Genomic DNA, 16,718 nt, shown 5'->3' with positions numbered 1-16,718 from the left:
TAAGCGCTTAACAAATAACAACATTATTATTTAGTGAGCACCTACTGAGTGTAATGCCCGGTACTAGGCACTGGGAAAAGTACATGGAAAACCCAAGATCTGCTTCCCGTTGGCAAGGAGTTTACAGTCTAGTGGAGGAGACACACAACATATTTACGAATAGCAGAGTCAGAATTAATCGTCGCATACGACTTGGTCTGCCCATATACGCCGGGGCCGAGGGCGAATAGATGCATAAATGCCGAAGACGGCCGTTGGGTTGATGTGACTCGGGATTCAGGGAGTTAATCGGGGTGGTTTGGTGGAGGCGGGTAAGAATAGCTACTGAGAGATTTCCTATTGGGATGGAAACCTATAGACTATAAGCGCCTTGTGGGCAGGGAACTGGTCTGCCCACTCTATTCTTATGCTGTATTCTCCCCAGTGCTTAGCACGGTGCTGTGCACACAGTAAGTGCTCAGTATATACCACTGATTGATGTGGACGGCTTTAGTCATGATTGGACTCGAGACAGTCCGGGAGACAGCCCTGTCAAGGTTCCCTTTATTACGTGACCCGTCCCACTATTTTAGATTGTTTTTTTTCTTGTCAGTTCCTTTCCTTATACCAAGACATCACCAAGCCCGTCCTCCCACCTGCCCCCCATTTTATTCTTAGACTGTGAACCCCTGGGAGGCCAGGGATGGTGTAATTCTCTCCACTGCATTTTATTTTCCTCAGTGTTGACGGCGTTTAATAAATAGTCTTCCCTCTATATGTAGAGAAGCAGCTGAGTTGGATGTATCCTCTGCCGTGCAGTCACTTTCTTCCCCACAATCTCTCTCTGCTAGTTCCCATAGCTACCCTGGAGGTCAAAGGGCTTGGATGCCTCTGCAGTGTGATTTGTTGGAGAGCTGCCATCGGATCCTCCGCCTCCTCTGAAATGCAGTCAGTCCTTAGATGTCTCAGCTGACGCTTCCCTCACCAGCTGGATCCTGGTGAATGAAATGACTTGCCTGGAGTGGCGGGGGAGGCCGAGGTTTATCTCCCACACCCGGCACCGAGCTCCGGCAGGAGAAGTCGCAGGAGGGGAAGACGCTGCGGAGAAGGTATCGAACGCTAAGATGGCCCGTACGTAGCGTCCGTGCCCGTGGCTTGTCCAACTTCAGCCGCCGGCCCTGGAGCCGCACGGCCGGCGATTCCTACCTCTGCTTGTGTCACTTCTGCACCGGAGCAACGCAGGCAGGTCGGATAGAAATGGTCGCACTGCAGCTCTGCAGCGTTATTGGAATTCTGCTGCCGGCAGGGCATTCTGAAAAAGCCTGGATAGAAGCCGAAAAGCGTTTTGCAAAATGTTCGGTGCATGCATTACGCCTTATGCTGGGTTTGAGTTCATAGGGGTCTTTGCTTTTTAGCCTTGTGGGTGGATTATATTCATATCTGGGTCGAGGTAAAGATTCTTCAATAGGGCTATTATTATCTGGGTGATGTTCTTGTGGGACCTTCTGTCCCGCATGGATTTTCTTGACACTGCTGTGCGTCTGGATTTCTTGAGAGGAAGTGTGTGTATGTGTGCGTTGCAAGTTTCCTAGAGCCTGATGTAGATCTACCCAATGTGTTATCCCAAATTGTGGGACCTTACTTGTGTGCACATCTTGGGTGACCCCCAAATAGTTGTAGCTGTCCACTTTGACCCTTTCTACGAACTCATTATACATCCCAGCTTTTTCAAATGCTCTCCCGTGATTGAGTCCCGCATATGAATGTACACTCCTATTCCGTGCTCTGGTTTTAGTGCATTTGGAAAACGCTTTCAAAATGTCTCATAAGATATCCTTTTAGTCCAGAAAAGTCTAGCAGCACCACATATTTTGTGATTTCCTACTAATTTCTCCAAAACATCCTTTTCTTTTTTTCATATATTAAATTTTTATGGCATTTTCCTCAGTATGCAGATCTGTTCAAGATGATTTCTGGAGAGTTTCATCTATAAATTGTCAGCAAGAATGCTTAAGGTGAGTTGAAAAGTTGGGAGAGTTGTGGGGGCGGAGGGGGCGAGAGTGGGATCGAATAAAGTTCTTAGAGGATGAGTTCTTATTTAGACTATGAACCCTATGTGGGAAAGAGATCGTGTCAACTTTATTATCTTATGGAAAGAGCACGGGCGTGGGAGTCCGAGGTCATGGGTTCTAATCCTGACTCCGCCACTTATCAGCTGTGTGACTTTGGGCAAGTCATTTAACTGCTCTGTGCCTCAGTTACCTCATCTATAAAATGGGGATTAAGACTGTGAGCCCACGTGGGACAACCTGATTACCTTGTATCTACCCCAGTGCTTAGAATAGTGCTTGGCACATAGTAAGCACTTAAATACCATCATTATTATTATCGTATCTACTTTAATGCTTGATACAGTACTTGGCACATTAGTAAGTGCTTAATAAGTACTATCATTATTGCAATTATTATTAATATTATTATTGTTGCAGTAGGGGAAAAAGGAAGGACTTGAGAATCTGCAGAAATTCAGGAGGGAAATGAATTTGGAAAATTAATGGATGGAAGGATGGGTGAAGTAGGGGGAGAGGTGAATGGGTTATTCAATAGGAAATATAGCATAGAGGCAGATACTTGAGGAATGAATGAGTGACAGATGGGATGAGCTCTTATACCATCAGTCTTATAATGTTGGTATTTAAGTGCTTTACTATGTGCCGAGCACTGTTCTAAGCGCTGGGGTAGACACAGGGGAATCAGCTTGTCCCGCGTAGGGCTCACGGTCTTAATCCCCATTTTACAAATGAGGTAACTGAGGCACAGAGATGCGAAGTGACTCGCCCACAGTCCCACAGCTGCCAAGTGGCAGAGCCGGGGTTCAAACCCAAGATCTCTGACTCCAAAGCCCGTGCTCTTTCCACGGAGCCACGCTCCTTCTCTAAAATGTAGTCTTATCTAAAATCTAGGCAGTTAATGTCCCCTAGGGTGGAAGTGATCTAATTATGTGCGTCCCAACAGAACTCGCAAGGGTAGGTGATGATATATGAGCTATTAGATCCCAAAACACCTTGAACCTGGGAGGAAATCTGCCTTGTAAATGCAAGGATGGCTGTTTTTAAATGATGGTCTTGGGATTATCAACCAGATGATGTTTTTCCATCTAATCTTTTTTTTACCATATGGCATTCTGAGAACATTTTTATAGCAGTAGTTAAGCCAGGAATACTCTTGGATACTCTTAAGAGGATGAGGATGGGGGAATTTCTTTTGATCTGCATCTGGGGGACAGGCGCTCTAATTACCGTAAGGTGCAAAACCGTCTTCTCTTCACTCTACCCCACCTATCTCCATGGAGACTTCTCCCTTAGGGATAACGATAGTGGAGAATCAAGTCACTGGATTCCTCCCCGTCCTCAGTTGCAGGATTTGGGGACACACAGTACCTGCTGTTCTCTGAGGTCGCTTGTCAGCTGTGTGACTGTGGGCAAGTCACTTCACTTCTCTGTGCCTCAGTTACCTCATCTGAAAAATGGGGATTAAGACTGTGAGCCTCACGTGGGACAACCTGATTACCCTGTATCTCCCCGAGCGCTTCGAACAGTGCTCTGCACCTAGCGCTTAACAAATACCAACATTATTATTACTTCCAGGGCTGTGAGTAGCATCGGTTGAAAAGCATCGAACTAGGGATTCATTCCAACTTTGGTAGACGTCTGTTAACCAGAACTCCTTGCTCTGTGAAGAGAGTAATAATAATTAATAATTGCAGTATTTAAGCGCTTACTCTATGCCAGGCACCGTAGTAAGCGCTGGGGTGGATACAAGCAAATCAGGTTGGACTCAGTCCCACATGGAGCTCACGGTCTCAATCACTATTTTACAGATGAGGGACCTGATGAGGGAACAAAACGAGGAGACGGGCATCAATAGCATCAATATAAATAGAATTATAGATATACACATGAATAAAAACATATAATAAATATGTACATGTACACACAAGTGCTCGGGGCGGGGGGAGGGAACAGAGGGAAGGATTCGGGGCAATGGGGAGAAGAGGAGGAGCAGAGGGAAAGGGGGGGCTCAGTCTGGGAAGGCCTCCTGGAGGAGGTGACCTCTGAGGAGGGCTTTGAAGAGGGGAAGAGAGTTAGTTTGGCGGAGGTGAGGACGGAGGGCGTTCCGGGACAGCGGGAGGACGTGGGGCAGGGGTCGACGGGGGGGATAGGCGAGAACGGGGGACGGTGAGGAGGTGAGCGGCAGAGGAGCGGAGTGTGTGGGCTGGGCTCAGGATAGGCAGGGAATGTGTCCGTTCTATTATAATCTCCCAAGTGCACAGTACAATCCTCTATGCACAGTGCTCAATAAATACAATTGATACTTGGTCACACGTCAGCGTATAGTACAGTGTCTGGTACATAGTAAGTGCTTAACAAATACCATAATAATGAGTAGTATTATTCCAAAAGTCCTATCCCTGATTATGAGAAGCAGCATGGCCTATGGATAGAGCACAGGCTTGGGAATCAGAAGGTCATGGGTTCTAATCCCGACTCTGCCACTTGTCTGCTGCGTGACCTTGGGTGAGTCACTTCAATTCTCCGCGCCTCAGTGACCTCATCTGCAAAATGGGGATTGAGAAAGTGAGCCCCACGTGGGACGGGGACTGGGTCCAACCCGGTTTGCTCGTATCCACTCCAGCGCTTAGTACTGTGCCTGGCACAAGGAAGCACTTAACAAATACCATAATTATTATTGTTATAAGTCAATTACCGCACTATTCCCCCCCCCCCCCCTTCCCTGTTCATACAGCATTTCTTTCTCTCTTCTACATTCCTGCACCCTGAACTCCCTCTTTCCTGCTCTCCTCTCTGATGATGATGGTGGTTTTTAAGAACTATTTGTCAAGCGCTGTTCTCTGCTAATCAGGTTGTCCTACCTTTCATTCATTCATTCAATAGTATTTATTGAGCGCTTACTATGTGCAGAGCACTGTACTAAGCGCTTGGAACGAACAAGCCGGCAACAGATAGAGACAGTCCCTGCCGTCTGACGGGCTCACGTTCTGATCGGGGGAGACGGACGGACGAGAACGATGGCGATAAATAGAGTCGAGGGGAAGAACGTCTCGTAAAAACAATGGCAACTAAATAGAGGCTCGCTGTCTTAATCCCCCTTTTACTGATGAGGGAACTGAGGCCCGGAGAAGTGAAGCGACTCTCCCAACGTCCCCCGGCAGACAAGTGGTGGAAGCAGCATTAGAACCCAGCTCCTTCTGACTCCCGGGCCTGTGCTGTCTCCACAAGACCGTGCTGTTTTCTGCCTTTCCCACATCCTCCACCTTTCCCATGTCCAAATTTTTTCTTCAACGAATCCTAGTGGTGCCAGCCGCTGCTCCTGTCAGCTGCGCACATGGGCCCGTCACTGCGAGACCCCTCCGGGACACTGTCCCTTCCCGCTTGAAGCCTCAACTCCGTCTTGGGAATGAAGCCCGAGAGAGAGGGGGACAGGATGGGGGTATCGGCCGTTGGCCCACCCTCCCACGCTTTAGAGAAGCAGCGTGGCTCAGTGGAAAGAGCCTGGGCTGGGGAGACAGAGATCATGGGATCGAATCCCGGCTCCGCCTCTTGGCAGCTGTGTGACTCTGGGCAAGTCACTTAACTTCTCTGCGCCTCAGTGACCTCATCTGTAAAATGAGGATGAAAATGTGAGCCTCCCGTGGGACAACCCGACGACCCTGTATCTCCCCCAGCGCTTAGAACAGTGCTCTGCACATAGTAAGCGCTTAACAAATACCAACATTATTATGCCCTGAGCAAGGACTGCAAGCCAGGAACCCAAAGGGGAGGAGGGCCAACGTGATGGGTCTGGTGGTAGCCAGACCCAGAGCAACAACTGTTCAAATATAAAAAGAAAAAATTGGAGCACATGGGGCGGGGAGAGGGGACTAGGGAGGTGGAGAAGCCGCGTGGCTCTGTGGAAGGAGCCCGGGCTTGGGAGTCGGAGGTCATGGGTTCTAATCCCGGCTCCGCCACCTGTCAGCTGTGTGACACTTCACTTCTCTGTGCCTCAGTTACCTCATCTGTAAAATGGGGATGAAGACTGTGAGCCCCACGTGGGACAACCTGATCACCTCGTATCCCCCCAGTGCTTAGAACAGTACTTTGCACATAGTAAGTGCTTAAGAAATACCATTATTATTATTATAAGGATGAATTTGGGGTATGGAGAGCAGGACATCTGTTAGGATTAGGATAAGGGCTAGGAGATAAGGTGATGGGGAAGGATTTATAGACCAATTTTTACCCAAATGTCTGGTCCTGCAGCTCAACCTATTTGTATTTAAGTCTGAAAAAGTACACAACCCTTCATGGTGCAGCCACATTTTTGAGAAACATAATCCAGCCGTATCGGGGGAATGTGCCTCTAGTACGCAGGTACTTACGACAAAAGAACCGTGGTCTATAAAATCACAGAACGAGGGTTGGAAAATCAATTTTTCCCCCAAAGTGGGAAAGCTCCTGGGGTCTCATTTTCCTCATTTTCACCATTAGCATAAGTAACGGAAAAACATCAGAACTTACGGGAAATGTTTTTTTAGAAAGATTTGATCCATTTAACTGAACCTTCACCACACACTGGGCCTCGCACCCATAAAATGTTGAATGTGTGTGAGGGAGGGCGCAGGTGAAGGAGGTTTTGCTTGTTCACTTAGCTATAATGGCTTAAGGGCATCAGGGTTTTACTTCAGGGCTATGTGAATAAGCAGAGATGAGGGAAACAATGAAATTGCCTCATAAATCCTTTTCTGCTTCAATCAAGTGCTATTTAACTTCCATTTTTGATGTGAGTCTTCACAGTAAGCTGTTACTGCAATGTACTTGGCAATTTGAGACCCTATTAGCAATCATATCTTTAATGAGAAATGTAGTGAACCTGTTCCTAATAATTGCTGGATTGGTGGATTAGCAAAATGAGAATTACTCCTGTTCTATCTGGAGACATAACTATTGTTAAGCAAATACTAAACCACTGAGGTGGAATGCAGTATTTACTGAACATAAATAGAGATAGGCTCCATTCACAAAACAACCTAGTGAATAACTGGCATGGAAGATAGGTTCCTGTGTGAAGTATGCTGTATTCATTGGCTGCAGAAGAGTCCCAAAAGATTGTCCAAACAGTAAATCCATCCAGGTCAAGGCATAAAGGACGCCCGTTGGGAGACGGGCAACCGCTGCAAGTCATTAAGATTCCCCCCCACCCCTCAGTGGGAACAAATATCCTGCCTCTATTGTCTGAAGAAGCATTTGGTCATTTAAGGTTAAATTCTGGAGCTTAGCAAGGACTTACATTAGAGAGATGTTTTTAATTAGTCATTCAATAGTATTTATTGAGTGCTTACTATGTGCAGAGCACTGTACTAAGCGCTAGGAATGTACAAATCGGTAACAGAGACAGTCCCTGCCCTTTGACGGGCTTACAGTCTAAATTATCCATTACAACTAATCTGGTTAGGAACAATTTGGGGGTTAGGGGGAAAAAATGCTTATTCCAGTTGAGAGGTTCAGGATAGTGATCGATTAGAAGGCAACTCTTAAAAGCTCTATGTGAGCTTCCCGCCCCCTCCTCTCCCCACCCATGTCCTTCCCAAAGGAAATGGGAAATTGATTACTGCTTCTGAATTACATGGCATTTATCTTATCAAAATAAAGATGCTCAATGGTAAATAGAGGGCAGGGCCTAAATTCAAACTCATAACCTTTGACTGTAGCTGTCCCTCTCAGCTGAAGTTCAGGTCAGAGCATGTCCCACTTGTCACCAGGGAGGGATCTTCCCTCCAAGTCTGCAGAGGTGCCCTGGTAGGCTAGTTTTCACCTTTGACAGGAGGGGAAAGAATCAGATTCCATGCGTCTGGTAAAAATGTCGTGGCTCTGAATGCTGACCGTAGCGTAAAGCACTTGCCAAAATGTCATCACACCAACTCCTTCGTGAGGTGGTTGGGATGGGTGAAGCTCCATATTTTAGGGGTGGCTTGTCACTTGAGTTCTTGCTTGTGTGTGTGTTTTTTTCTTTTCTCCCCCCATCTCTGATATACCTGTTCCACTGTAGCACCCTGAAAATGGAGCTTTCCTGGAATCCTCAAGTTAACAAGCTAGACTGACACCAACCTGAGAGAAGAGGCCTATCTAACCAAGAATTAGAATGGAATCGTCAGGCCTGAAGAAGGCTTGCCCTGAGGATGGGGACGGTTACGTCCTGCAGCCCAAGAAGGTTTCGGATCTAGAAATGGTACCCAACCTCAGAAGAAGTAACAGTGGCCTTTTCAAGAGCAAGAGGTCACAGTTTACTTTTGGCAGTAATGAGAAGGTAGGCCTGTAGTCCAGCCTTGCTGCCAATCAATCAATTAATTAAATGAGAATAATAAATCCTAGCTGGCTCTCAGTAAGTTGGTCCCCTTGGTGGGCTAAAACAAATGGGGAAGCTTTCTTCCTTCTCTGCACAGGGGGCCCTGTGGCAGTTTAAAATATCTCTTGACCCTGAAACCTCTCAAATCCTCTTCCCCCTCAAGCCCCTTGGGCAGTCTGTTTTTTGTACTGCCTCTATGTCTCTGCCTCTGTGAGTTCCTCTTTAGAAAAGGTCGATGCTAATCAACCAGTGGTTTCTTGAGCACTTGCCATGCGCATTGTACTTTAATAAGCGCGTGGGAGATTGATTATGTTGTCTTGAATATTGCTAATTTTGTTGCTTGACCTTCCTCTCTGCCCGTCCCTCCTTCTCCCCAGGAGAATGTCAGCTCTTGGATTCCCGAAAACATCAAGAAAAAGGAGTGCATGTACTTTGTTGAAAGTTCCAAAACATCGGATTCTGGGTAGGAAAACTGCTTTCCAGCATTCCCTTCTCCAATCTTTATCTATCTTTGCTTCATCCTGAGATGGGGCTACCAAAGGACCTAGCAGAGGCGCTCAGATGAGGTAGAATGTGCTCAGGGTCTTCCATGATGGCTAAGAAAAATCCTTTTATCTCCTACATGGTCAGGCCATCTATTTCTATTGGTGTGAATCTAAGCCCCCAGTATAGGTTGGATTTAAGATTTTAGGTCATCAGATAAGGAATGAACCTGGGGGAATTAGAGTGGAATTAAAAGGTGACCAGCCTCTTCGGAGACTGGGGCTTGGAAACTAAAGATCCATGGAAAACCAAATTCAACAAGGCCCGCCAAGCCGGTGGAGCTGCAAGAGGAAATTCTCCTTAAAACTGGAGAGAGGGGGGTGTCAGAATGGGTGTCTCTGTCTGTCTCTGTCTGTGTGTGTGTGTGTGTATATATATTTCTCTCTGCCCCTTTCCAGAATGCTTGTGGACAGTGAGTAGAAAATGAGCCTTCTAATCTTGCCCTAAGTTGCCTAACCTGCGCTCTCCTGCCGTTCGTATACCAGGCTCTGTGAAACAGTTGACTGTGTCTTCTTGCAGGAAGGTAGTATGTGAATGTGGCTATACTAGAGAGCAACATATGGAGGAGGCCACGAAGCCCCACACCTTTCAGGGAAAAGAATGGGATCTGAAAAAACATGTCCAGGAAATGCCAACAGATGCCTTCGGGGACATTGTCTTCACTGGTTTGGGGCAGAAGGTGGGAAAGGTTGGTTTGCCACAGCTTCATCTTTCTTTCCTGCAGACAAGGGGCTTCATTCACATCAAAACTGGCTTGGGGGGGGGGGGGGTGTGTGCCTTCGGGACCTGCCCTGAACAAGGTGGTTTGGGGAGGACACATCACTTTCCCCCACCCCTCGAGGGTTACTACAACCTGTTCTCCCCTTTTGCGGTGGGGAGGGTTGGGTTGAAGAAGCACACTAATCTAGGTTTTCCTACTATTCTGAGTCATGTCCTTTATGAGATAAAGTTAATGGTTTTAGAGCACTAGGGCAGCTGTTAGGAGAAAGCAGTACCTGGGGACTCTGAAGAATTTATGTCTCTGACATGGACGTTGTTGAACATTGTGTTGCCTGGGTTTGTTCACCGAGAGCTGTTATTATGAGCTATCACTCTTGACAGAACTTCCCTATTTCCAAAATGCTTATCTACTGTATTTACTCGCATAATTGCTCCATTTTTTGCTTAAGTTTTGCAACCTTCAAACAGGAGAGTGGCTAAGTGGGGAATATAAGTCTAGCAATAAGGGAACTAAACTAAACTTGTTGTGGGCAGAGCACGTGTGTGCCAGCTTTATTTTATTTCACTCTCCCAGGCATTTAGTACAGTGCTCTGCACACAGTAAGTGCTCAATAGAATACCATTGATGATAGAGAGGAAAAGAGGGGACAAGGAAGCAATTGAGATTATCATCTTCTAATGCACTCTCCCAAGTGCTGCATATTATGGTCACTCAATGAACTATGATAGCGTGACCTTCCCCTCTGTCCCCCCACCCCGCCACCACCCGGCCTCCTCTTTCTACCCAAGAGGTTCTCATGTCTCTTAAGAAACTTAAGTAGCCCATTTCAGACTACGGCTCTTCATATCCCTGAATGTCCACGCAGGTTTCAAAGAAGAAACACAAGGCTGTATCCACGGCATTCTGACCATACTCATCTTTCCACCCTGATCCTCACTCATACCTCTCCAAAGAAATTCCGGTGGCACAAGGCTTAATCCCCTGCATTGTGACCTGACTCCTTTTCCTGCTCTGGCTGCTTTCACTGCTTAGACAATCTTTAATTTCCTCCTCAGCAATTGGCAGGAGGCAATTATGCGAGTAAGCAAGACACTGATATGAGCAAGCAGGATATTTCTTAAAAAGCACTTGTGCCGGGCTGGTAGATAGCAAGGATCGTGACTCCCGGTTTGTAGATGAGGAAACGTTAGAACCGTTCACTTTCTGAAACGGTGTGGATAATAAGACCACTGAAAATCATATTTTGTTCTCTCATCCTGGGCGTGAGTTCATCTATTCCCATATTATTTTTATATCTCTAAAGCATTTTTGTAATCACCCTGCCCAAGCGTTCCGTTTGCTTGGCTTTTCCTCTCCTGTGCAGTGAGTTCCTCAACTGTTCTTCTGTGAGTAGATGAACTGTATATGGAACCTTTATTTTCCTTTTCTTTCTTTCATGTGTTTTGATCCCTCTGCAGTATGTACGCGTCTCCCTTGACACCCCCTCCAGGGTTATCTATCATCTAATGACACAGCACTGGGGTCTTGATGTCCCCAACCTCTTAATCTCTGTGACTGGAGGAGCCAAAAACTTTAACATGAAGCTGAGACTGAAAAGCATCTTTAGAAGGGGTCTGGTCAAAGTGGCTCAGACGACAGGTAAGACTTGGTCTGGCAGGTTTCAGGAACCTGCCTTGTATTAAGAGACAGCGTGGCGTAATGGATAGAGCACAGGCCTGAGAGTCAGAAGGTCATGGGTTCTAATTCTGGCTCCATCACTTATCTGCTGTGTGACGTTGTACAGGTCACTTAACTCTTCTGTGCCACAGTTACCTCTTCTGTGAGCCCCACGTATCCAACCCGATTTGCTTGTATCCATCCCAGGGCTCAGTACAGTGCCTGGCACATAGTGCTTAACAAATGCTAACATTATTATTATTGTTAATAATAATTTAAAATTCTTGGAGGAGAGAGATTAACTCTTCTCTGTCTCCTTAAGACACAGAATACTAGGAAGTGGGTTTAAGCTTCAACATGAGGGACTTAATTTAGACCAAAGGACTTTCCAGGAAAGGAGGATTGCTTCCTGAGAGAGGTGAGGGAATCCTCTTCTTCTGACATCTTTCAAACAGGTTAGGGTGTTGACCGCTATTAAAATCGGGGGGGCGAACTGAATTAATTTCCAGTACATTTTCTTTGCGTTGGTTGAGCCTGGTCCATTGGATCCAAACTCGTAGGCCTCACTGAGCCAGATCCCGTGAGCCGCGGGCTGCTTGGAATGACTTCCCTATTGTTCCTTTTCTGCCAATCTGAGTTCCTCAGCAAGGGAGAGGAGAAAGGGGCCAAATGTCTCCTGCCTGAAACCCAACCAAGGACAGTTAAATAGAGTATATGTGTGTGTGGTTACTCCTACCCTGCAATGTCGGCAGTCCCAAAAAATGCTATTTTAAAAATGGGGATGAGGAGTGGACCCCAGATGAAACTAAGTCTATCCATGTCCTGAGACACCCCCGCACATCCAGTCGGTCAATATTATATCTCAAGGACTTTTTAAGTGAAGAGCAAGGTTGAAAACACAGGAAAAGACACTAGAAATTAGTATACGAGGTCCCTACCCTTAAGGAACTTGCACTCCATCAAGGAGACGGACACTACAATAATTTAGAGATAGGTTTAAGGAAGAACCCCTCTCAGGTCACACCTGAAGAGTTTCCAATACCCTACCAGAGGCATATCCATTCCATTCCTAGCTTGGGCAGTGGCTAGCGAGTGGAAGACAATCTGCTACAGGTCAAAACTCACCTTAAGTGACTTTAAACTCACCTTTAAGTGCCTTAAAGCCAAAAATCAGGAGTGTTTGCTTGATGTGGAAATGAATGGGTGGCCACTGGAAGTTCTTGAGACATGTTCAGAATGGCACTTTAGGATCACCATCAGGGCAATAGAACAACATATGTGTTGGAGGCAGGAGACCAATGAGGGGGCTGATGCAGTAATTGAGCTGGGATAAGTTTTTTTTTAAAAAAAATATATATTTATGGTATTTAAGTGCTTACTATGTGGCAGGCACTTTTCTAAGCACGGGGATACCACCCAGAAAGACGCAAGAGGGAATCTCCGACTTGAAGATGACCCTCTTGGTCCCCCAATCCCATCATTAAGGGTTTCAGTCAGTCAGGGCCGCTGCCCGGAACCCAGAAGCTCAGCAATCCCTCTACATTTCCCTCAGGTGCCTGGATTATAACTGGCGGATCCCACGCGGGAGTGATGAAGCAAGTGGGAGAGGCCGTCCGAGACTTCAGCTTGAGCAGCAGCTACAAAGAAGGGGAAGTCATCACCATTGGAATAGCCACCTGGGGAACAGTACACAACCGGGAAAGCTTAATCTACCCTATGGTGAGCTAGAGAGCCCATGCACCTCGGCGGGGGCAGAGGGAGGGGGGGTGGATGAGCCAGGGCAGAGATACGTTCCCTCCAGAATTGGTAGCTGTCGAGCTCTTTTCGGAGAACTCTCCAGGGACGCAGGGCTCGACGCGTCCTAGTATCGGGTCCATCCTGACTGTCTTCCCTGAATGTCTGCAGGGGGGCTTCCCCGCTGAGTATGTTCTGGATGAAGAGAGTCAAGGACACCTGTCCTGCCTGGATAACAATCACTCCCACTTCATCCTAGTGGACGACGGGACCCATGGCCGATATGGCGTTGAGATCCCCTTGAGGACTAAGCTGGAGAAGTTTATCTCGGAGCAGACCAAGGAAAAAGGAGGTAATGGTGCATAACTTATGGGGAATATCTCACGCCAGAACATAGGCCCCTAACTCAGTTGTTTTACTTGAAGGTAGAGGAATTTTTTTCCCCACACAGTTAGCATTTCTTTCTTTGCTATCTCCTAAGGTGTGCTGAACCTTTGAGTTTGTAAGTCAGAGTTCTAAAAGCTTTGTCCAACTTATTTTTTATGGTATTTGTTAAGCGCTTACAGTGGGTCGAACACTGTTCTAAGTGCTGGGATAGATGCTAGTTAATTAGGTCGGACACAATCCCTGTCCCTCATCGGGCTTACGGTCTAGGAGGGAGAACGGGTATCTGATCCCCATTTTACAACTGAGGAAACTGAAGCACAGAGAAGTTCAATGACTTGCTCAAGGTCACCCAGCAAGCAATGGGTACAGCTGGGATTAGAACCCAAGGCCTGTGACTCCCAGGTCCGTGCTGTTTTCTCTAGGCCATGCTGCTTCTCAGTGAACCTTGTTGCAAGGGCAATGGTGAGAATATTCAGAAAAAATCCTGAGCTATGAGGATTGAGCTCCCTATTATTTCCTTTGTTTTGAAGAGGCTGGCTTTTAAGAGGAAATGATGATGTCTTTTACCCTTGGCTGAAGCTCTCTAGAGGAGGTCCTGCTCTGTGTAACACTTAATTTTGGTGTGTCTGCTTTCTCCACAGGGGTTGCCATCAAGATTCCAATTGTCTGTGTGGTGTTGGAAGGTGGGCCTGGCACGCTTGATGTAAGTACCGAGCGGGTAAGGGGCTCCGGAGACAATGCTAGATGAAAAGGAAGACAACATCAGACCAAATTAGGTCAAACAAATGATTAAATAGCGGACTTTGATCCAGTAGGATAATCAGTGGAAAGGCAAGGTCTCCATTAGCTGGTTATTTGGCTAATTGGGGCCCCCACGATACACTTTGACCTCTATTCCCTAGTCCTGCTTATTTTTTCCCTTTCCCTAATCAATTTTAACAACCATCTCTCCCTGTAGACTGTAAGGATCTCATGGTCAGGGATCACGTCCACCAACTCTATTGTATTGTACCCTCCCAAGAGCTTTGCACACAGTAAGTGTCAAATAAATACCGTTGATTGTTTGTTTGAGTGATCTCATTCAGCTATTGCAGCTGAGAAAATGCTCGAAATCTAAATTCGAGGAAAAAAAACAGCAGATGGAACCCTAAGAGATGCTAGGTTTCGACTGAATTTTCCTCCGCCCCCCGATTTCTGTTGCAGACCATTTTCAACGCCATCACCAACGGGACACCCTGTGTGATAGTGGAGGGGTCAGGACGCGTGGCCGATGTCATCGCTCAGGTGGCCAACCTGCCCGTCTCCGAGATTACCGTTTCCCTGATCCAGAAGAAGCTGAGCATGCTCTTCCAGGAAACCTTTGAGACTTTTACAGAGAACAAGATTGTAGAATGGACCAAAAAGGTGAGTCTGCATTGAATGACACAATTCACGGTGTCCCAGGAAACGTTAAATTCTTCCCGGAGAACTCAAGCAGGGTGTGGAACAGAACTAATCATCGGTCTGAGCCAGCCTCATCGTTCCCTGTGGGTGGTGAAAGGGAAGGGGGGAAGAGTACCAGAGAGAAGAAGAGGAGGAGGAGAAACCCCTACTCCAGCTCCTTGTTTAGTTCTATCTCCTTAAGGAGCAGGACTCTGCTGACCCCTTGCCCGTGTCCTCCCTCTGGTCTGAAACTCCATCCCCCTTCACATACAACAGACCATCATTCTCCCCTCCTTCAAAACTTTTTATTAAAACCACATCTCCTCCAAGAGGCCTTCCCCAACTAACCCCTCATTGCAATGGCTTCTTCCCCACTGCTTTCAAAAATGCTCATTTCTCCCCCACCCTCAAAGAAATCCTCCCTTGACCCCACCGCTCCCTCCGGTTACTGTCCCATCTGCCTCCTACCATTCCTCTCCAAACCCTTTTAGTGAGTTGTCTCCACCTGCTGCCTCCACTTCCTTTCCTTGATCCCCTCCAATTGGCTTCCGCCCCCTTCGTTCCACTGAAACTGCCCCCTCAAAGTCACCGGTGATTTCCTTCTTGCAAAATCCGACCGCCTCTACTCCATCCTAATCTTCCTCAACTTCTCGGGTGCCTTTGACACCGTCGACCTCCCCCTTATCCTGGAAACATTATCCAACCTTGACTTCACTGACACTCCTTTCCTGGTCTTTTTCTATCTCCCTGGCCTCTCAATTTCTGATACCTTCACGCGATCCTCCTCTGACCCCACTCCCAAATTGAAGGAGTCCCTCAAGGCTCAGTTCTGGGTCCATTTCTATTCTCCATCTACACCCACTCTCTTGGAGAACTCATTTGCCCCCATAGCTTCAACTACCATCTATGTGGATGATTCACACATCTACATCTCCAGCCCTGATCTCTCTCCTTTTCTGCAATCTTGTATTTTTCTCCTGCCTTCGGGACATCTCTTTTTGGATGTTCTGGTGACACTTCAAACTTAACATGTCCAAAAGAGAACTCCTCATCTTCCCACCCCAACCCTAACCTCCCCTTAACTTCCCATTCCTCTAGACAGCACCACCAACCTTCCTGTCTCACAAGCCTGTAAACTTGGCGTTATCCTCGACCCATCCCTCTCATTCAACCCATATATTCAATCACTCACCAAATCCTGTTTGTTCAACCTTCACAACATTGCTAAAATCCACCCTTTCCTCTCCAACCAAACTGCACCTGCATTAATCCAAGTTCTTATCCTATGCCAACTTGATTACTGCATCAGCCTCCTTGCTGATCTCCCTGCATCCTGTCTCTCCCACTCCAGTCCATACGTCACTCTGCTGCCCAGATCATTTTTCTACTAAAACGTTCAGTCCGTGTTTCCCCACTCCTCAAGAACCTCCAGTTCTTGAGCTCCAGTTCATAGGCTTTAGAGCCCTCGATCACCTTGCCCCCTCCTACTTTACTACCCTGATATCCTACTGCAACCCACTTTACACACTTCATTCCTGTAATGCTAACCTACTTACTGCACCGCGGACTCATCTATCTCACCTCCGACCCCTTGCCCGTGCCCTGCCTCTGGCCTGGAACTCTCCCTCCTTCATATCTGACAGACAATCACTCTCTCCACCTTAAAAGCCTCATTTAAAGCACATCTCCTCCAAGAGGCCTTCCTTGACTAAGCCCACACTTCCTATTCTCCCACTCCCCTTGGATTTGGATTTACACCCTTTATTTACTCCTCTCTCAGTCCCACAACACTTGTGTACTTATCTGTAATTTATTTATGTTAATGTCCATCTCCCCCTCTAGCTTGTTGTGGGCAGGGAACATGTCTACCAGC

At 47.0% G+C, this 16,718-nt stretch overlaps 1 protein-coding gene across 5 annotated transcripts in view; it reads left to right on the top strand.

Annotated features, from left to right (window-relative positions):
- Positions 1-836: 836 nt before the first annotated feature.
- TRPM2 (transient receptor potential cation channel subfamily M member 2) overlaps positions 837-16,718 on the top strand; it is a 49,277-nt gene continuing 33,395 nt past the window's right edge. Inside the window, exons 1-10 of one of the 5 annotated variants that reach the window (XM_039912554.1) lie at positions 837-1,088; positions 1,928-1,994; positions 8,086-8,343; positions 8,760-8,845; positions 9,445-9,613; positions 11,104-11,284; positions 12,855-13,021; positions 13,208-13,388; positions 14,065-14,126; positions 14,627-14,827. In XM_039912554.1, the coding sequence (XP_039768488.1) occupies positions 8,179-8,343; positions 8,760-8,845; positions 9,445-9,613; positions 11,104-11,284; positions 12,855-13,021; positions 13,208-13,388; positions 14,065-14,126; positions 14,627-14,827 (1,212 nt within the window). In that variant the 5' untranslated portion in view covers positions 837-1,088; positions 1,928-1,994; positions 8,086-8,178. Of the gene's footprint in view, positions 1,089-1,127; positions 1,226-1,927; positions 1,995-8,085; positions 8,344-8,759; positions 8,846-9,444; positions 9,614-11,103; positions 11,285-12,854; positions 13,022-13,207; positions 13,389-14,064; positions 14,127-14,626; positions 14,828-16,718 lie in introns of those variants that run through there. The other 4 variants (XM_039912553.1, XM_029069352.2, XM_029069351.2 and 1 more) reach the window with 4 other exon arrangements.

Source organism: Ornithorhynchus anatinus, chromosome 7, assembly GCF_004115215.2.
Source record: "Ornithorhynchus anatinus isolate Pmale09 chromosome 7, mOrnAna1.pri.v4, whole genome shotgun sequence".
NCBI lineage: Eukaryota > Metazoa > Chordata > Mammalia > Monotremata > Ornithorhynchidae > Ornithorhynchus > Ornithorhynchus anatinus.
This window is presented reverse-complemented; position numbering and strand designations above follow the sequence as displayed.